Source organism: Bubalus bubalis, chromosome 3 (assembly GCF_019923935.1).
Source record: "Bubalus bubalis isolate 160015118507 breed Murrah chromosome 3, NDDB_SH_1, whole genome shotgun sequence".
Taxonomy (NCBI): Eukaryota; Metazoa; Chordata; class Mammalia; order Artiodactyla; family Bovidae; genus Bubalus; species Bubalus bubalis.
The window spans coordinates 136,986,440-137,007,202 of record NC_059159.1 but is presented as its reverse complement, the minus strand read 5'-3'; the positions used below and the strand labels follow the sequence as shown (position 1 = coordinate 137,007,202).

Here is a 20,763-nt window from a genome sequence, read left to right as displayed (position 1 = left end):
GCAAAAATAGATTCCTTGGAATTCTTAAGATACTATCTTGAAATAGAGTGCAGTGCATAGTATAAGCCTTTCTTGTTGAAACAGTATAATGAATTTAGCACTTTTTGTTTTTATGGAAAGTGAACACCTAACTGCTTACTCTGCTCCTACCTTAATATTAATGTCTGAGGAAGTCTGATTTTAAGTCTGAGACACTTAGCATTGTTAAGAATAGCGTTTTCATTAGTTTTCAACATTGTCATTAGATCAACAGTATTAACCTTTACAAGACCGTGCCCCATTTTGAAAATATAAGTCTGCCTTTCAGCAGTGTCAGTTGAGGTTTCAAGAAATTGTATTCTGTGTGCCTTAAAACAATATGCATGAATCTCAAAATGATTATGTTCAGTGGAAAAAAAATCACAAAAAAGATTGTATGTTTAAAAATTCCACTTAAAATTCCTGAAAATACAGCTTAAGCTATAATGACAGAAAACACACCCATGGTTGCCTGGGGACAAAAGTGAGTACTCAAAGAATTGCTTACACAGGGACAGGAGCAAACTTTTGGGGTACTAGATATTGTCTTGATTTTGTGATGGAGCATATATATGACACACCTTATTCAGTTATTCAGTTTGAATATTCGGTTTATTATTTGTGTTATACCTCAATAATATTTTGATAAAAGCAGTAAGGAAATCTATGACTAGTAAATCTATTACTAATAAAATACTAAAGCCACCTGTCTTTGGGAAAAGAGAATGTCAGTAATTTACCTTTTCAAACTTCTCCTACTCCTTTTTGGTGTTTATAGTAACATTAATGGTGGTTTTTATAGGAGTTCTCATTTAGTATAATGTGAAGTAGAATGGTGAGACTGGGACTCACACTATGATCTGACTTTACTTCACTTTCTTGTTTCCCTGACGTGGAATCCTTATTGTGGAATTATCCATCTAAAATTATCTTCACCTTAAGAAAATTACATGCCATGATCACTTGTTTCTTTCTTTTCCTTTAGACTGCCTTTTGGGTGAACTAGAAGAAGAGTACTGATGACTACAAATTATCAGGAATTTGTTACATTTTTTGGTTTTATATAAAATAAGATTAAAATATTTTTAATCCTTTTGTTACAGCTTTCTGAAACAAAGGTCTTCACTTCCTCATCTGTTCCAGCAGAGAATCATGTCACACCTGGGCAAAGGTAAACGGTTTTCCCCACCTTTTTTAATTCAGAGCAGAATTAAAATTTCTTGCTGTAGGAGAGTGGTTTTCTTCCTCATATCTCTATATTTTTTACCCTTTTCTTGAATCTCTTTCTGTTTTTCTCTTTTCTGTCTAAGACTTGTTTTATCCCTTATCTGGTAAGCTGACAGAGCCTCCATAATCTCCTAATTTGTTGTGTCTGCTGTTGAATTAAAATAGCAGTTACGGGTTTCCCAGGTGGCTCAGACGATAAAGAATTGCCTGCCACTGCAGGAGACGTGAGTTCGACCCCTGGGTTGGGAAGATCCCCTGAATTAGGAGGTGGCAACCCACTCCAGTATTCTTGCCTGGAAAATTCTATGGACAGAGGAGCCTGGCGGGCTACAATCCAGGGGGGTTGCAGAGAGTCAACGTGACTGAGCACGTGGTCACACGCATGGCAGCGATAATGTTAAATCTAACACTTTGTTTTTTTACTTTCGTAAACATTTTTTTGACAGACAAATGTAACAGAAATCTCTTTTGGTTTCTTCATATAATGCCGTTTATTTAGATCTTAGGATAGTACAAAGTTCTCATTTTATATGGGTTCTAATAGTTTTAATCTACTAATTTCATAGATTACAGACAAGAAGGAGCTTTTGGGATGATAGAAACATTGTTAGAGTGTGTGCAGAATTGAATTATTGGAAAGTATTTACATTCTCAGTTTTAACAATAACTCTAAAAACCTTTGATTATGGTTTCAAAAAGTAGTGATCTAGAAGGATGAGAGCCTTGATATATATGATACCTGAGCATTGAAGGCAATTTTGAACCTAACACGCTCAATCTCTTGCTAAATGAGGTGGTGATAAGACTTCATTACAGGGAAATAAAAATCAAAGGTTATGTCTTACAATATATTATTTTGTGACTTGCTCAGAATTTTTCCTTAAATGGATGTATCTTCTTCATTGTATTTAGTATTTGATGAATTGCATAGCATCATTTTCATTTAAAAAATAAGTGGACCTTTTAAGGATTATTTTTCAGACAGTAGTGCTGCAGTGTTCTTCATATATATATATTTCATCAATCATTTGGAATAGAACTTCTGGTTTTTGTAGTTATGGAACTTTTGAGATGGGTCATATGTAATAGAACTACCATGAATTTGTATCCCTGGAATTAGGTTATCATAAGCTAGAACATTCCTTGGGGTCCATAATACTAGATCCCATAACTGTTTCTCAGTTACGGGGACATGAGAGTGGGTATTGCGTAAGGAGAGGAACTCAAGCCTAGGAACTTGGCTGTATATCATGAGTGAGTTTTGAATTATTTGACCTTCCAGAATCTGCCTCATTATTGGCATGGTGAGTTTCCGTTAGGAGAACTGCTTGGGAACTGCCCTTTAAAAGGATTTAATGGAGCAGATTACCACGTTAGGTCATTCTGTGGAGAAATTAGTAGCTCATTCTCATGTCAAGAAATATATTTTCTGAAAGATCATTTCTTCCTCATGCTTTCAGGTTTTAAGGCCATGATTCTGAACTTGGAATCTCAGTCTTCCTAGGGACATTATAAGAAGTCTGATTAACAGAGTATTTGTTAATATGTTGTGCATTTTTTCCCCTAAATATTTGAGAGAAATTATGAGATTTATATAAACCTAAATATATCATGGGATAGAACACAAAACTTATAGGAATATTTATGGTAAATGTCAAAACTGCTTGAATGGTCTAGCACGGCTTTGGTCCTCATTTCTCAAAAATATGGGTTTCCTTTGCTTTGGGAAAGTTTAAGAGAGACTGGTTTTAAGTAATGAAGAGGGCCAAATATTCTAAAGGAAAAAAGCCAAGAAAACTGTTGAGGTGTACTCAGTTGCTCCAGGTTTTCGAATCAGTTGTCATTGTGCCATTTCCGTGGAAACATCTCAATGCACCTTTCTTTTCTCTTCTCTGCAGAGCCCTATTTGGCTCTCGGTGGCTTGGTGTGCTTTCTTGGTAGGGTAGGCATGTGGGGGGATGATTGATAATCTCCCTTTGCTGCTCTTAAACTCCAGTTTCCAAAGATTTTCCTCCCTGGGATTATTTTTAGCATGAACTTATTTATAGTGATTGATTTCTCAAGTTTATTTTTTGGTAAGATTTGCCTCTGACTCATTATTTCATTTGCTTTTTGTCTGCTTAGTGTTGATCTGGTAGCCTTGCTCCAGAAGCCTGTTCCTCCCAGTCGAGCCCCAGAAGTCAACTCCTTTGAAACTTCTCAACAGCAGAGCTTTGGCCAAGCCCTTGTCTTCACGAACTCTCAGCACAACAATCAGATGGCACCAGGGACTGGCAGCTCTGATGCTGTCAACTCCTATCCACCTCAGAGTTTGGTAACTCACTTTTCTCTCAGTATGGGATTTTAAGGAATGGTCCCATGAATAAATGTATTATTGAATGGCACTTGCCTTATCATTATTTTTTTGCATATAAAAATCTCTACACTAGATCTCAGTCCAGAAAACAATGATGTCATAATTTCCAAGCACATATCTGACAGTTCTGTGCAGAATTCAACCACTGAGTTTTCTGGATGAAGATAAAAAGTACTTCTTTATGGTTAGTTGAATTATGAATTAGTTCAGTCATAATCAACTTAGGGATCCTTCTAGTAAGAAGGATGATTTTTTTCCTTGGGTTTGTTTCAGAGTCTGTCTTTATACTTAAGATGTTAAATTTTCATTTGTTTTCCAGTTTACTTAAATGCTAATGTTTGTCAGCATTGGTTTGCTAATCTGCAAAAACAGTTATTTCTAGATCTGCCTAGGTTCTTAAATTTTTAGCATTTTGGTTTTGTTATTCCAAACAGTTGTATAGTAGAGGCCCTTAAAAATTGAATATGTTTTTATTGAAACAGCGTCATCTGCTGCTGCATATATGACTTTAGCTTCTGTAACAGTTCAGCTCCCGGGTCTTCACTAGTGATCCCGTGGTTAAGGCTCTGTGCTTCCACTGCAGGGGTGAGGGTTCAGGGAACTAAGATACCTCATACTTTGCAGCATAGACAAAAAAAGAGAACTAACTTCTGTGAGAGAAAAGCTCAGGAACTGTTAGTGAAGCAAATGAAGATAGGTGATGGGAGTAAAAGAATGTAGCTGTAGAATGGTAAACTCAGGTCTCTGTCCAAGTGTGGGCTGTTCTGAGTTGCAAAACTAGAGGTTGAAAGGACTATAGACACAAATCCACAGCTTTCACTAGTGATGATACTTTGGTTCATTCTTTGTTGTGTTTAATCTGAAATCTACGGTTGAAAAATGGAATTTCTTATGAATATGATCTATGATAATCACACCCCCCCCCACCTTGGTTGAAAATTCTTTGCTGTTCCCTAAAAATTGGAGGCTTGAATATGAGAACTTCCATTGTCATCTTCTCCTCTGCATAGTCATGTCATGGCAAGTATAACTATCTTGGGAACTTGGCATTTTTAGCATCGTTGTTGATAGCGTTTGAGAGGGTGTCACTGCTTGAAGATGGACAGACCCAAGGCAGACTCTGTTTTGAGAGGGCCCATTAATACCCCTGAGTTTGATTGAACCATCCAGTTCCTTTCCTCCATCTGCCAGTGGTACACTGATGGGATGTCCTTGCTTACTTGCTGGAATCATAGTCAGGCTACTTGAGAATGTAGATAGGACATTAGGGTTTTTATTTTAACACCATCCTTCAGGCATGTTGCTTTTTGTCGTGAACAACATCTTGAGAAACCAGAGTACAGATTGTTTGTTTTGCATATGAGAGCAGTGATTCTCAGCCCTACTATGCTTTTACTGTCATTGGGAAACTTCAGTTATAATAACTAAATATGCCAGATAGTAATTAGATTAAGCCAGATTCTACACAAGACTGGTCAGGATCTCTGGCATTGGGAGTTGAGTATTTGTATGTATGTATGTGAATGCATGTGCACAAGTGTACCCGTAGGCACATTTGTAAACTGTCCCCATTGATTGAAATGTGTGGAATTGAAGCCCTGTGGTAATAGATATTACCAAAAGCAAGGTTTTAGTCATTGATGCAGTGAGGTCATTGTGTTGTGAAACACACAGAAAGTGCGTTACAATTAAATTAGCTGATGCAGGATAGAGATTGGGTAAGAAAAGAATAAGATGCCTTTTTTTGAGCAAGTAGGCTTGAGCTGGGTTTTGATGCATTTATAAGTGACATAAGAGTAGTGTAGTGGGTGGCATGAGCACAGAGTCAGGAGCAGTGGTAAGTAATGTTATCACAGCTGTTTTAATAGAAGCAGATTCTGTGTTTGGAGTGCAGTAATTGCCCACAGCCTGAAGTCTTTTGCTCACATTGGAGAATTTGGATATCTTTAAAAACAACTGGGACAGATAGTCCATGGCTTTGGAAACTGATACCAGAAATAATTGATTCAGCTTTCTAGATCAGGCTTCTTGATGGAATGTAGATCATTTCTGTTTTTAACCTTTATGGTGGTTGTCGAGTTACGTTTTGACTTAATCTTTTCAGTAATTGAATGATATTGATAAGTAAAAATGCACTTGATCCGCCACTCTTAGGTGGCTGGTTGTTTGCTCTGGAAGTGTATTTGGTGTACTTAGTCATCAAAACACCTTGAAATAAACACAGCAGTGTCCAGGGCATCTGCTCAGTACACACATATATCCTTGTAATTCAGTGTCTGATTCTGGAATACAACTGTTAAGTACTGTAATGTGCCTTTAACCTTGCAGGATGATCTGATGGCTGATCTCTCTGTGACTAACCCTAGTAAAAACTTGGCAAAGTTAAAGATGATTACCATTCCACACATTAAGAAAATACTGTATTTTGTTTTCGACCTTGTCTTTGTCATTTGATTAATGCTATTTCTCTCTACTTTAAAAAAAGTAATTGTTTCTAAGCTTAAATGATACCACTTTTTGAATAAAAATAAATTTATTAAAATCTAGGGAAACTATTCCTCTTCCCTCGAAGCTCTTGTATCAGAAGCAGGAAGGATTGTTAGATTTATTTAGTCAGATCTTGTTACTTGGTAATATTTTTGTGTAGTATTTATTCAGATGAGTCATACTAATTCAGAATGTTCTAGGCTATGATTTTAAAAATCCTTGTGAAAATACAGTGGCATGTAGAAATTCTGTATTGCTGAGGATTTTTGTTTTTCTTTCCCTTTAAAGTCATCCGTCCTTGGTTCAGGATTTGGAGAGCTTGCCCCTTCAAAAATGGCGAACATCACCAGCTCCCAGATTTTGGACCAGTTGAAAGCTCCGAGTTTGGGCCAGTTTACCACCACCTCAAGTTCACAGCAAAGTAGTACGAGTTCTCCCACAACCACTTCTTCTTGGGACCTCAAGCCTCCAGCCTCCCAGTCCTCAGTCCTTAGTCATTTTGGTAAGTGTGCATTTTCTACGGTGGTTTGCCCCTAGTGAGGACATGCCAAACACTGGCAGAGAAGGTTGACTTTTGGACACTAATGTGGGTTTGACCAGGCATATTTCTTTCTTTCATTTTTTTTTAATTAATTTTTTTTATTGAAGGATAATTGCTTTACAGAATTTTGTTGTTTTCTGTCAAACCTCAACATGAATCAGCCATAGGTATACAAATATCCCCTCCCTCTTGAACCTCCCTCCAATCTCCTACCCCATCCCACCCCTCTAGATTGATACAGAGCCCCTGTTTGAGTTTCCTGAGCCATACAGCAAATTCCCATTGTCTATCTGTTGTACATATGGTAATGTAAGTTTCCACGTTACTCTTTCCATACATCTCACCCTCTCCCTATGTCCATAAGTCTATTCTCTATGTCTGTTTCTCCATTGCTGCCCTGAAAATAAATTCTTCAGTACCATTTTTCCGGATTCTGTATATATGTGTTAGAATATGATATTTATCTTTCACTTTCTGACTCAACTTCACTCTGTATAATAGATTCTAGGTTCATCCATCTCAACAGAACCGACTCATATATGTTCCTTTTTATGGCTGAGTAATATTCCATTGTGTATATGTACCACAACTACTTTATCCATTCATCTGTCAATGGGCATCTAGGTTGCTTCCATTTCCTAGCTATTGTAAATAGTGCTGCAATGAACAGTGTGATACATGTGTCTTTTTCAGTTTTGGTTTCCTCAGGGTGTATGCCTAGGAGTGGGATTGCTGGGTCATATGGTATTTTTATTCCTAGTTTTTTAAGGAATCTCTGTAAGTCTTCCATAGTGGCTGTATCCATTTATGTTCCCCCCAACAGTGCAAGAGCGTTCCCTTTTCTCCATATCCTCTTCAGCATTTATTGTTTGTAGACATTTTGATGATGGCCATTCTGACCGGTGTGAGGTGATATCTCATTGTGGTTTTGATTTGCATTTCTCTCATAATGAGCGATGTTTCATGTGTCTGTTAGCCATCTGTATGTCTTCTTTGGAGAAATGTCTGTTTAAGTCTTTTTTCCCCCTTTTTGATTGGGTTGTTTGTTTCTCTGGCATTGAGTTATATGAACTGCTTGTATATTTTAGAAATTAATCCTTTGTCTGTTGTTTCATTTGCTATTATTTTCTCCCATTCTGAGGGTTGTCTTTTCACCTTGCTTATAGTTTCCTTTGCTGTGCAAAAGCTTTTAAGTTTGATCAGGTCCCACTTGTTTACTTTTGTTTTTATTTCCGTTACTCTAGAAGATGGGTCATAGAGGATCTTGCTTTGATTTATGTCATTAAGTGGTCTGCGTTTGTTTTCCTCTAAGAGTTTTATAGTTTCTGGTCTTACATTTAGGTGTTTAATCCATTTTGAGTTTATCTTTGTGTTTGGTGTTAGCAGGTATTCTAAATTTCATTCTTTTACATGTAGCTGTCCAGTTTTCTCAGCGCCATTTATTGAAGAGGCTGTCTTTGCCCCATTGTATATTCTTGCATCCTTTGTCAAAAATAAGGTACCCATATGTGCATGGGTTTATTTCTGGGCTTTCTATCTTGTTTCCTTGGTCTGTATTTCTGTTTTTGTGCCAGTACCATACTGTCTTGATGACTGTAGCTTTGTAGTATAACCTGAAGTCAGGAAGGTTGATTCCTCCAGCTCCATTCTTCTTTGTCAAGACTGCTTTGGCTATTCGGGGGCTTTTGTGTTTCCATATGAATTGTGAAATATTTTGTTCTAGTTCTGTGAAAAATGCCATTGGTAATTAGATAGGGGTCACAGTGAATCTGTAGATTACATTTGGTAGGATAGTCATTTTCATAATATTGATCTTTCTACCCAGGAACATGGAATATCTATCTATCTGTTTATGTCATCTTTGATTTCTTTTATTAGTGTCTTATGATTTTCTGTGTACAGTTCTTTTGTCTCCTTAGGTAAGTTTATTTCTAGATATTTATTTATTTTTGTTGCAATGGTGAATGGGATTGACTCTTTAATTTCTCTTTCTGATTTTTCACTGTTAATATATAGAAATGCAAGTGATTTCTGTGTATTGATTTTGTGTCCTGCAACTTTGCTAAATTCACTGATTAGTAATTTTCTGATCTTTAGGGTTTTCTATGTGCAGTATCCTGTCATCTGCAAACAGTGAGTGTTCTGCCTATGTTTTCCTCAAAAGAGTTTTATAGTTTCTGGTCTTACATTTAGGTCTTTAATCCATTTTACTTCTTTTCTGATCTGGATTCCTTTTATTTCTTTTTCTTCTCTGATTGCTGTAGCTAGGATTTCCAGAACTGTTTAATAATAGTGGTGAAAGTGAACAATCTTGTCTTGTTCCTTGTTCTTGATCTTAGGGGGAATGCTTTCAGCTTTTCTTCATTGAGAATAATGTTTGCTGTAGGTTTATCATATGTGGCCTTTACTTGTTGAAGTAGGTTCCTTCTATGTCCATTTTTTTGAGAGTTTTAATTATAAATGGGGTGCTGGATTTTGTCAAAGGCGTTTTCTGCATCTGTAGAGGTTAGCATATAGTTTTTATCTTTCAGTTTGTTGATACAGTGTATCACATTGTTTGATGTGCATATATTGAAGAATCCTTGCATTCCTGGAATAAACCCAACTTGATCATGGTGTATGAGCTTTTTGATGTGATATGATGAAAAGAAACTATCCTCAGTTCTTTTCATTCTTTTTACTTTATTCTGCACTTTAGAAGTTATTTCCACCATTTTATTTTCCACCTCACTGATTCATTCTTCTGCTTCAGATATTCTGCTATTGATTCCTTCTAGAGTATTTTTAATTTCAGTAATTGTGTTGTTCGTTTGTATGTTTATTCTTTAATTCTTCTAAATCTTTGTTAATTGGTTCTTGCATTTTTCTCCATTTTGTTTTCTAGGGTTTTGATCATTTTTACTGTCATTATTCTGAATTCTTTTTGAGGTAGTTTGCCTATTTCCTCTTCATTTATTTGGACTTCTATGTTTCTAGTTTGTTCCTTCATTTGTGTAGTATTTCTCTGCCTTTTCATTATTATTTTTTTTAACTTATGTATTTGAGGTCTCCTTTTCCCAGGCTTCAGTGTTGAATTCTTTCTTCCTTTTGGTTTCTGCCCTTCTAAGTTTGATCCAGTGGTTTATGTAAGCTTTATATAGAGTGAGATTTGTGCTGAGTTTTTGTTTGTGTGTTTTTCCTCTGATGGGCAAGGCTGAGTGAGGTGGTAATCCTGTCTGCTAATGATTGGGTTAGTGTTTTTCTTTATTTGTTGTTTAGATGAGGCATCCTGCACAGGGTGCTTCTGGTGGTTGGGTGATGCCAAGTCTTGTATTCAAGTGGTTTCCTTTGTGTGAGTTTTCACTATTTGATATACACTGTGGAAAATTCTGCAAGAGATGAGAATACCAGACCACCTGACCTGCCTCTTGAGAAACCTGTATGCAGGTCAGGAAGCAACAGTTAAAACTGGACATGGAACAACAGACTGGTTCCAAATACGAAAAGGAGTACGTCAAGGCTGTATATTGTCACCCTGCTTATTTAACTTACATGCAGAGTACATCATGAGAAACGCTGGGCTGGAAGAAGCACAAGCTGGAATCAAGATTGCTGGGAGAAATATCAATAACCTCATATATGCAGATGACACCACCCTTATGGCAGAAAGTGAAGAGGAGCTAAAGAGCCTCTTGATGAAAGTGAAACTGGAGAGTGAAAAAGTTGGCTTAAAGCTCAACATTCAGAAAACTAAGATCATGGCATCTGGTCCCATCACTTCATGGGAAATAGATGGGGAAACAGTGGAAACAGTGGCAGACTTTATTTCTTTGGGCTCCAAAATCACTGCAGATGGTGACTGCGGCCATGAAATTAATAGACGCTTACTCCTTGAAAGGAAAGTTACGACCAACCTAGATAGCATATTGAAAAACAGAGACATTACTTTGCCAACAAAGGTCCATCTAGTCACGGCTATGGTTTTTCCAGTGGTCATGTATGGATGTGAGAGTTGGACTGTGAAGAAAGCTGAGTGCCAAAGAATTGATGCTTTTGAACTGTGGTGTTGGAGAAGACTCTTGAGAGTCCCTTGGACTGCAAGGAGATCCAACCAGTCCATTCTAAAGGAGGTCAGTCAGTCCCGGGTGTTCTTTGGAAGGACCAATGCAAAGCTGAAACTCCAATACTTTGGCCACCTCATGCGAAGAGTTGACTCATTGGAAAAGACTCTGATGCTGGGAGGGATTGGGGACAGGAGGAGAAGGGGATGACAGAGGATGAGATGGCTGGATGGCATCACCAACTCGATGCACATGAGTTTGAGTGAACTCTGGATGTTGGTGATGGACAGGGAGGCCTGGCGTGCTGCAGTTCATGGGGTCGCAAAGAGTCGGACACGACTGAGCAACTGAACTGAACTGAGGGTTAGTTCTCTGATTGTCTAGGCTCTTGGAGTCAGTGCTCCCACTCCAAAGGCTCAGGGCTTGCTCTCTCTCCAAAGACCAGGCTAGGTCCAATCTACCAAGAGGAATTTCACCTGAAACGAAAGGGCCTTTACTTGAGTTCCAAAAGCCAGAGCACAAGAACACAATGTAGGTCTCTGACTCAGCAGAAACTGGGAAGCAGTTATTACCACCAACAAATGCCAAGATAAAGTCCCTCCACCTTTGGTCCACCTGATAAGTCAGCCAGAGACTACCCCTCTGGTCCTGACCACCACCACTCCAAACCACAGCCACCCAGCACTCTTAGCCACTACACCCCACCAACCAATTCAGAAGCAGGAGACTTTGTGAAAATGAAAGTGAAGTCACTCAGTCCTGTCTGACTCTTTGCAACCCCATGGACTATAGCCTACCACGCTCCTCCATCCATGGGATTTTCCAGGCAAGAGTACTGGAGTGGATTGCCATTTCCTTCTCCAGAGGATTTTCTCGACCCAGGAATCGAACCTGGGTCTCCCACATTGTAGGTAGACGCTTTACCATCTGAGTCACCAGGGGCGACTTTGAGGTGAATGTCAATTGTTAGTGTTTACGGGTTCTGTCTTGACCAGGCATATTTCTTTTTAGTAGAACTTCTGCAGTTTCTGAATTAAATCCTTCAGCTTGGCATTGTATAAATACCTATTTTTGTTTGTTAATATTAATAGTAGTAGTACATACCTTGAACAGATGTGCAAAAGCATGATAGTAGTCAAGCAGATATAAGGAAACAACACTTTGAATAAATACCTAGACAGATTTTTTTTTTTTGAGCTTTGTTAGAATAAGAAGGTGGAATGTGGACAATACTTTAAATCATATTCTCTATTGTTTTCTGATTCTAACATGTGTGTATCTGCCATGATTTTGTCTAGCCTTAATGTCTGTGGTTTGTATGATAAGTATTTTCTAAGTTAGATGTTTTCCAAGCTGTACACCCATAGACTTTGTGACATTAACCCTCCATTTCCCACCAATACACATGCCATAATAGCAGAGGTTTACTTTAATCATAGGGTTGGCTGTCTGGTTTATGTTTAGGGTATACTGAGAGACACGGAAACACATTTTTCTGCTGAATGAAATGGTTTACTGTTACAGAAGTACCTGAGACTACTCTAGGTTTGAAGTCTTTTTACCAAAGCATTCATTAAAGACACAATGTCCAAGGTTTTTATTGGGGGACTGGTCACATGGGCACTGTCTACCTAGTATAAACCAAAACTGTAGAATCCCAGAAAGAGAACATTCAACATAAACCAAATTGTATAAATAATCAAGGTAAAGAGAGTCCCTTTTATCAGTTAGAGCATTGGCATCCTTTGGAACATACCAGAAATTTCATGTTCCTTGACAGAAGCTGATGTTTCTGATATAGGCCTCCTGTGTATGTTAACTTTTTTCTGCACATTTAACTACTGAGTGGTATGAGTTTTTAGATCTGAGCATGCTATTCCCATTCTTTGAAAGTCTGTCCTCTTTGTACTTTCCTCTAATATCAAGACGAAAATAGATTCAACTATGATGGAAATAGACTAAGACATGGGATGGCAAACCTTTGACTGGATTTGCTACCTATTTGTGGAAGTACAGTTTTACTGGAACACAGCCATTTATTTATGTTTTTATCTGTAACTACGTTCAGTCTGCAAAAGCAGAGTTGAATAGTTGCTAAGAGATGACCTTCAGGGCCTAAAATATTTACTGTCTGGTTCTTTGCAGAAAAAGATCCTCTGTATGATAGAGGTAGCACTGCAAATCCACAGTGAATAGATGGTTTGTTTCTCTTGGGTATCTAGCTGGAAAATGAAGTTGGATCCCTAACTCCTACTGTTCAGCAAAGTGCCAAATGGGTGAAATACCTAAACGTAGATAATGAATAACAATAACAGAAAAACATAGGAAGATTTTTATGTACTCAGTTTGAGGTAGACCTACCTGTCTGGATGTGATAGGAAGTATCATAACCAAATGAAAAAGGAGATAAACTATGAAAAAAAAAATCATATTATAGGCAAAGGGTGAACTTCCTTAATATAAAAAGTATCAAGTCACTCTTTGAACCAGCAACTCTGTTCTAGCAGTTGATCCTGCAGGTGTACTTACACTTGACCAAAATGTCTTACATAAAAATATATTTATTGCAGCATTGCTTTTTGTAGCAAGAAATTGGAAAACTTCAAAGTTTATTAATATAATACTGGTTTGTGTACCATATCTGACTTTGTAATCATAAAAATGAAGTAGTTCTTCATACATTAATGGGGCACAGTCTCTGAAAACTAAATATCTTTGATATTTTTATTCAAGAAACTGAGTACAAATGTCTGCTTCTGGGAACAGGGTGGAAGGGTGATTTTTATTCATCATATATATTTTTTTATATTTTGGATTTTGCATTATCACGTATGTTATTGAAATAATAATTTTCAAAAGTTAATATAAAATATGAATACCCATTCTCCACCCCATATGCTTTAGCATAAACTGAATCTCCTCTCTGCATAAGACATTAGCTACAAACTCATTCAGGTGTCTTTTTCCATTTCCCACAGACCAGTTGTTAAAATATTATAGACACACGCACACACCATGTTTGGGATTGAAGTAGAAGGTGGTTGGGAGAAAGCAGTGGTGCCAGCAGCCCTCCACCATCAGGGGCTGCGGAATAGGGAGCTGTGAGCTCATGTGCCTAAATGATTGATTGTTGCCTCCCCCCACCCCCACCCCGCTTCTTAGACTTCAAATCTCAGCCTGAACCATCCCCTGTTCTTAGCCAGTTGAGCCAACGACAGCAGCACCAGACTCAGGCCGTCACTGTTCCTCCTCCTGGGTTGGAGTCCTTTCCTTCCCAGGTGAAGCTCCGAGAGGCAGCACCCAGAGACAGCAGTACCTCCACTGTGAACAAACTTTTGCAGCTTCCCAGCATGACTGTCGAAAACATCACTGTGTCTGCTCACCAACCACAGCCCAAACACATCAAACTCCCTAAGTCTCGGCGAATACCTCCAGCTTCTAAGGTGGGTCTTTTATCAGGAAGTCATAGTGCCAAAGGTGGATGCATTTTAACACTTAGTTCATGGGGTATATTCAAGTACATAGTCTCTTGATTTATGAGCATCGGTCACTTCTGAGTGACTAACGGGTTTGTGCTAAGAGACAGGACTGTCCATTCAAATTACAGATCTTGCTCAGGAAACCTGATGATCTTGTGCGTTTAGTGAAGAGAATCTGGTGTTCTTCTGCACTTACTTAGCTCTGTTCTGTAGAGGTAGGAGTGGTTCCTTGACCAGGCGATGCTTTCATCAGAGGCCCCTCTTCCTCACTCATCCATCACCACAATCCCGTGTCACACCCTCCCCCTCCCTTTCCCCCCAACTTCCATCCCCAATCCTAAGAAGCATTTGGTGGAACTGACCATTCCGTTAACTTTTTAATTTTTCTTGGCTCTGTTCCTTTCTCTTTAAAAAAAAAAATCCTATTTCTTTTTCCTGCCTTTCACTCCTTGTTCCTCAGGCCTCCCCACAGGGCCCTGGGAACCCAGTGCTTGTTAGCTCTGCAGACCTTTGGGGCTGGGAATCTCTCACTTCCGTTGCTAACATCATGGTTTTGCTTTTACAGATCCCAGCTTCTGCAGTGGAAATGCCTGGATCAGCAGATGTTACAGGATTAAATGTCCAGTTTGGCGCCTTGGAATTTGGATCAGAACCTTCTCTCTCTGAATTTGGATCAGCTGCAAGCAGTGAAAATAGTAGCCAGATTCCCATTAGCTTGTATTCAAAATCTTTAAGGTATACGGTTTCCCACTTCTCTTTCTAGTTTTGATTAACTTCTTTGCAAAGTAAAACACAGTAGAGTCTAAGAAATCACCTGGTGGCGAAAATAAACCCTATAGTGATGGGTTTGTATCACCATCACCAGTGGCTAACTCTAGAATGTGTCTTCCATCCCCCTAAAAAGAAATCCTGTGCCTGTTAGCAGTCATGCCCAGCTTTCCCCCTCACTCCATCCCTTGAAAAACCATTAATTTGTCTCCTGATTTGCCTGTTGTGGGATTGCATATAACTAGGAAAATGCAATAAGTGGCCTTATGTTTCTGACTTCTTTCATTTAGCATAGTGTTTTCAAGGTTCATCCGTTTTATAGTGTGTGTGCATTTTGTTTTCCAAATAGTATTTCATTGTGCAGGTACATCACATTTGGTTTATCCAGTCATTAGATATTTGGGTTACATCCACTTTTTGGCTGTTATGAATCATACTGATGTGAAAATTCAGTTAAGTTTTGTGTGCTTTCATTTGCTTTGGAGCTGTACCTGGGAATTGCTGGATCCTTTGATAACTCTTGTATTTAACCATTTGAGGATCTATCAGACTTTCGCCCTAGTGGCTGAAATACTTACATTCCTACCAGTAATCTATGAGGGATTCAGTGTGTATACATCTTTGCTAACACTTATTTTCTTTCACTGGAATATTTTATAAATAGAGGAATCAAGATTCAAGAGGAATCTTGAAATTCTAAAATCTCAAATTTTAGAATTTATTTTACTACATTTTTTACCTTCTAGAGCCAAAATCTGATATTTGCTTGAGTTCCCTTTCTAAGGACAGACTCAGGACATTTAGATTCCTTAAAGTTTCTTAAGAATTCTTAATAATGTCACGCTGCCTATTAGTTAAACTTGTTGTTCAGTTGCTAAGTCGTGTCCGACTCTGCAACCCATGGGCTGCAGTATGCGAGACTTCTTTGTCCTTCACTGTCTCCCAGAGTTTGCTCACATTCATGTCCATTGAGTCAGTGATGCTATCTAACCATCTCATCCTCTGCTGCTTCCTTCTTTTGCCTTCAGTCTTTCCCAGCATCAGGGTCTTTTCCAGTGAGTCAGCTTTTTGCATTGGGTGGCCAAAGTATTGGAGCTTCAGCATTAGTCCATGCAATAGAATATTCAGAGTTGATTTCTTTTAGGATTGAATGAATGGTTTGATCTCCTTGCAGTCCAAGGGACTCAGAATAGTCTTCAACACCACAGTTCAAAAGCATCAGTTCTTTGGTGCTCAGTCTTCTTTATGGTCCAACTCTCACATCCATACATGACTACTGGAAAAACCATAGCTTTGACTATATGGACCTTTGTTGGCAGTGATATCTCTGCTTTTAATATGCTGTCTAGGTTTTTCATAGCTTTTCTTCCAAGAAGCATGTATCTTTTAATTTCGTGGCTGAGGTCACTGTCCGCAGTGATTTTTAGAACCCAGGAAAAGAAAATCTGCCACTGTTTCCACTTTTCCCCTTTCTGTTTGCCACGAAGTGATGGGACCGGATGCTGTGTCTTTTTGAATGTTCAAAGTTTTTTGAATGTTGAGTTTTATGCCAGGTTTTTCACTCTCCTTTTTCACTCAAGAGGGTCTTAAGTTCCTCTTCATGTTCTGCCCTTAGGGTGATATTATCTGCATATCTGAGGTTGTTGATATCTCTCCCAGCAATCTTGATTCCAGCTTGAGCTTTGTCTGACCCGTTGTTTTGCGTGATGTCTTCTGTATATAAGTTAAATTAGCAGGGTGACAGTATACAGTCTTTTGCATATTCTTCCCAGTTTTGAACTGTCAGTTAAATTAGGTTGCTCTAATTTGGGAGGAGGGATTAATTGTTCTTTTAATCTTCATTTGCATGATATAAATGATGCAGCAGTATAAATTTTATAGTTATAGATGTGTTTATTTAATTTAAAATATGACAAGAGATGAAATTGTTCTGCCTCATGAAAACAGTGAAGTGACACAGATTTATGTCTCATGTCTTTTATTCTCTGTAGTGATTCTTTGAATACCTCCCTACCAATGACCAGTGCAGTACAGAACTCCACCTACACAACTTCCGTCATTACCTCGTCCAGTCTGACCAGCTCCTCTTTGAGCTCCACTAGTCCAGTAACAACGTCTTCCTCCTACGACCAGAGTTCTGTGCATAACAGGATCGCATACCAAAGCTCTGTGAGTTCGTCGGAGTCAGCTCCAGGAACCGTCACGGCAAGTGGTCTTTCAGGTTTATTCTTACAGGAGATTCCAGTTGGAGCTCAAGATGTAGTTTGGGAAATTTCCTTTTAGAAAATTTCATTTTAGAAATCGGCTAACCTTTTGAGAGGAATCCATATAGTTTGTGGCCATCTCGTTTGAAACCTGTGTTTCACGCACCCGTACACAGGGATTGTGTGAATGGACCCAGATGCCTGGTATACGGATAGTGTCAGGATACACCCTGAGTTGTGCAGTGGCTTCGGTGGGTGGTGGGGACTCTAGTCTAGTGTTTGACTGTCCTGTAAGGCAGACATTCAAGCACTACTAATGAGAGCTACTTCAGAGTGGCCAGAACATGGACATAATAGAAACAGTTGAATTGGCATAGTAGACATTTGGATACATTTTTTTTCCTTAAGTTTCCTTCTAAGATTGTGAGGAAATATTTGCATGTATTGACTTAAGAGTTTTTTCCTCCCTTTCTTTTCCATCTTTCATGTTGGATGTTTTCCTCAAATGTCTGATGAATCCATTGTGCCCACTTAACAGTAAAACTGTCTATAGGGGTAGGTTGTTGGACATGGGCTTCAGTGAGGGACAGTGTGGTTGGCCATTTCTGTAGGGGTGGGAGCTCCTGCATCAGCCCTATGGGCCTTTCCTGTTGGGTTTGTTTGCATTCTTCAGGGGCTCTTCTTCCAGTCTCTTCCCTGTAGGACCTATACCTGTCTGTCAGTGTCTTAAAAGCCTAATGTGAAGAGAAGGCTGCCGTTAAATATTCATTGATGAAGTTTAGAGCTTGTGGGAGAAGGTGGAAGGGGGCGTTCACCCTGCTGTGCAGAGTTTAAAAAATTCTCTAACATTTAGCCCTGCCTCAACACCCGGTTCCAAAGTTATGTGATATATATTAGTACTGAGTTGCTTGGTATGGTTCTTGGATATAAGTTGAGTGGTTTTCTGGTTTTCTCAACTACTTGCTTAGGCTTTGGCTTTACCAGGTCAGCTAAGTCAGTTACTATCTGGCATCTGCTTTCTACTGTATAAAATCTTATTGCTCTCATTTTCCACCTGTATTTCTCTTTCTGGGTTGACACCTTTTTAAAAAGCTGTGTATTTTCAATATATATTCTGTAAGAAGTTTATTTTTGTGATTTCCAGCATGGTAACCACTAGCCACATGTGGTAGTTTAAATTAAATATACAATTAAAAGTTCAGCTTCTCTGACACACCACAATTTAAATGTTGTCTGTCTAGATATGGTTGGTCAGTCACTATAGTACACGACCAAGTACAGACAGACAGTATTTCCACTATTGCAAAATATTCTGTTCCCTTGGAAAGTGCTGGTCTTCAGTGTGTAAGACATAAATCAGACCATTTCGTTAAATCTCTGTCATCTGCACAACATCTCAGTTCCAGCTCTAACTTGACCTCTTGTTCTTGTCCATATCACTGTTCAACTCTTGCTCAGCTAATCGAACCAGATTTCTGATGTCTTTTGACCATTTGGTGGTATTTTTGTCTCCAGCATGCTTCTGCCTAGAATTTCCTTCATCCCGAATAACGTGGCTTCTTTATTGTGTCAGTTTGTCCATTGCTTGTGAAATTTTTGTTTGTTTTTAATAGTTTTAAATTCGAAGTTATTTAATTAATTTAATTTAAATTAATTGTAGTTAATTTACAATGTGTTAGTTTCACATGTACAGCAAACTGATTCAGTTATATGTATATATTCTTTTTCAGATTCTTTTCCATTGTAGGTTATAAGATATGGAACATAGTTCAGTGTGATATATAGTAGGACCTTACTGTTTGAATATTTGTATTTTTTTAAGGTTTATTATTTATAATTCGAGTATATTGCTTTATAATTTTGTGTTGGTTTCTGCCATACATCAACATGAGTCAGCCTGGGGCTTTCCTGGTGGCTCAGATGGAAAGAATCTGCCTGCAATGCAGGAGACCCACATTCAGTGTCTGGGTCGGGAAGATCCTCTGGAGAAGGGAATGGCAACCCACTCTAGTATTCTTGCCTGGAGAATTCCATGGACAGAGGAGCCTGGAGGGCTACAGCCCATGGGGTTGCAAAGAGCTGGACAGGACTAAACCACTAACACCTTCACTTTTACATACACATGTATCCCCTCCCACTTGAACCTCCCTCCCACCTCCCACCCCATCCCACCCCTCTAGGTTGTCACAGAGCAGCAGTTTGAGCTTCCTGCATCATACAACAAATTCCCAATGGCTGTCTGTTTTTACATGTAGTCCAGGGTTTGTATTTTTAAAATGATTTTCTAGGTGAAATGAAGTGTTCCCAAGATGTGATGGCAGCTGTTTCATCCCTCTTTTCCTCTCTTTTTGTCTAGTGAGTTTTTTTGGCTCTCTGGGTCTTCCTTCCTGCAAGGACTTTATCTAGTTGTGGTGTACCATTTTCTCATGGTAGCTTGTCTTGTTGCAGGGCATAGGCTCTAAGGCACAGGGACTTCAGTAGTTGTGGCTCTCAGGCTCTAGAGCACAGGCTTAATTAATAGTTGTGGGGTATGGGGTTAGTTGCTCCAAGGCATGTGGGATCTTCCTGGATCAGGGATTGAACCCATGTTTCCTGCATTGATAGGTAGATACTTTACCACTGAGCTGCTAGGGAAGCCCTGATACAGTTTTCAGAAGACTTTGTATGTTGGTTTTGTGCTGTCTTGGAGGAATATGCTTGATGTCATGTGTGTATATTTACCGAACAGTGAACCATCGTTGAGAGGGAGGCAGAGCAACAGAACTTTGATTGCTCTCCATGTGCCCTTTATACTGATTTTCCCTTCTCTGAGTCTTTTAGCTCTTGTTTTGCTTTGTTTTTCCCTAGCAGTTCTGTTTTATTGTCTACATTTCTTGTAAATAATCTCAAATTGTTTTAAGAATAAAATGTATGTAGGATTTTATGAAAAGAAAGTGAATTTCTGTTCTGAGATCATCTCCTCAGCTTCCTTGTCCCATCCAGAACCTGTCTGAGCCCTGCAGGCTCCACTGTCAGTCACTGGTTGGTTTTTTTTTCCAATAGTAAGTTTATTTTTTTATTTATTGGCTGTGCTGGGTCTTCCCTGCTGCAGAGGCTTTTCTCTAGTTGTGGTGAGCAGGGGCTGTTCTCTAGTTGGGATGCACGGGCTTCTCACTGTGGGCTTCTCTTGTTTGTGAGCACGGGCTTCTGGCACACGCACTTGAGTAGTTGCCTCCCAGGCTCTAGAGCACTGGCTCAGTAAATGTGGCACACGGGCTTAGTTGCTCTACTGTGTGGGGTCTTCCTGGATCGACTCAAACCTGCATCTCCTGCCTTGGCAGGAGTGGCTCTTTACCACTGAGCCACCAGCGAAGCCCTCAATCTCTCTGCCAGGTCTCCACACCCCATCTGTGGAAGTAAAGTTTTCTTTGTGAGGATGCCTCCTTCTCTTTGAAAGTTCTAGGGAAGTGCTTCATGGTTAACTCAGACCAATTGAATCATATAAAATAGGATAATTCCTTGTATGAAAGTTATCTTCATTATAGTTTGGAAACACTTACTTTCTAGTATGTGGGGTACTCAGGAGACAGAATGTCCATGAGATAGAAAGGCTTGTGGTGATTTCAATATAGTGAGAGTTCCCAAGTCCTGCCTATGGCTTAAT

At 39.0% G+C, this 20,763-nt stretch overlaps 1 protein-coding gene and 1 non-coding gene across 8 annotated transcripts in view; both read left to right on the top strand.

Moving 5' to 3' along the window:
* Nucleotides 1–20,763, top strand: part of UBAP2 (ubiquitin associated protein 2) — a 119,395-nt gene that overhangs the window by 84,827 nt on the left and 13,805 nt on the right. For 6 of the 7 annotated variants that reach the window (XM_044940192.2, XM_044940194.2, XM_044940193.2 and 3 more), the window contains 6 exons: nt 1,122–1,189; nt 3,370–3,559; nt 6,377–6,590; nt 13,832–14,112; nt 14,714–14,883; nt 16,908–17,121. In XM_044940192.2, the coding sequence (XP_044796127.1) occupies nt 1,122–1,189; nt 3,370–3,559; nt 6,377–6,590; nt 13,832–14,112; nt 14,714–14,883; nt 16,908–17,121 (1,137 nt within the window). Of the gene's footprint in view, nt 1–1,121; nt 1,190–3,369; nt 3,560–6,376; nt 6,591–13,831; nt 14,113–14,713; nt 14,884–16,907; nt 17,122–20,763 lie in introns of those variants that run through there. The other variant, XM_044940197.2, reaches the window with a different exon arrangement.
* LOC112584156 lies at nt 3,681–3,761 on the top strand. The gene has a single exon (XR_003108499.1). It is a non-coding gene; the product is annotated as a small nucleolar RNA SNORD121A (small nucleolar RNA).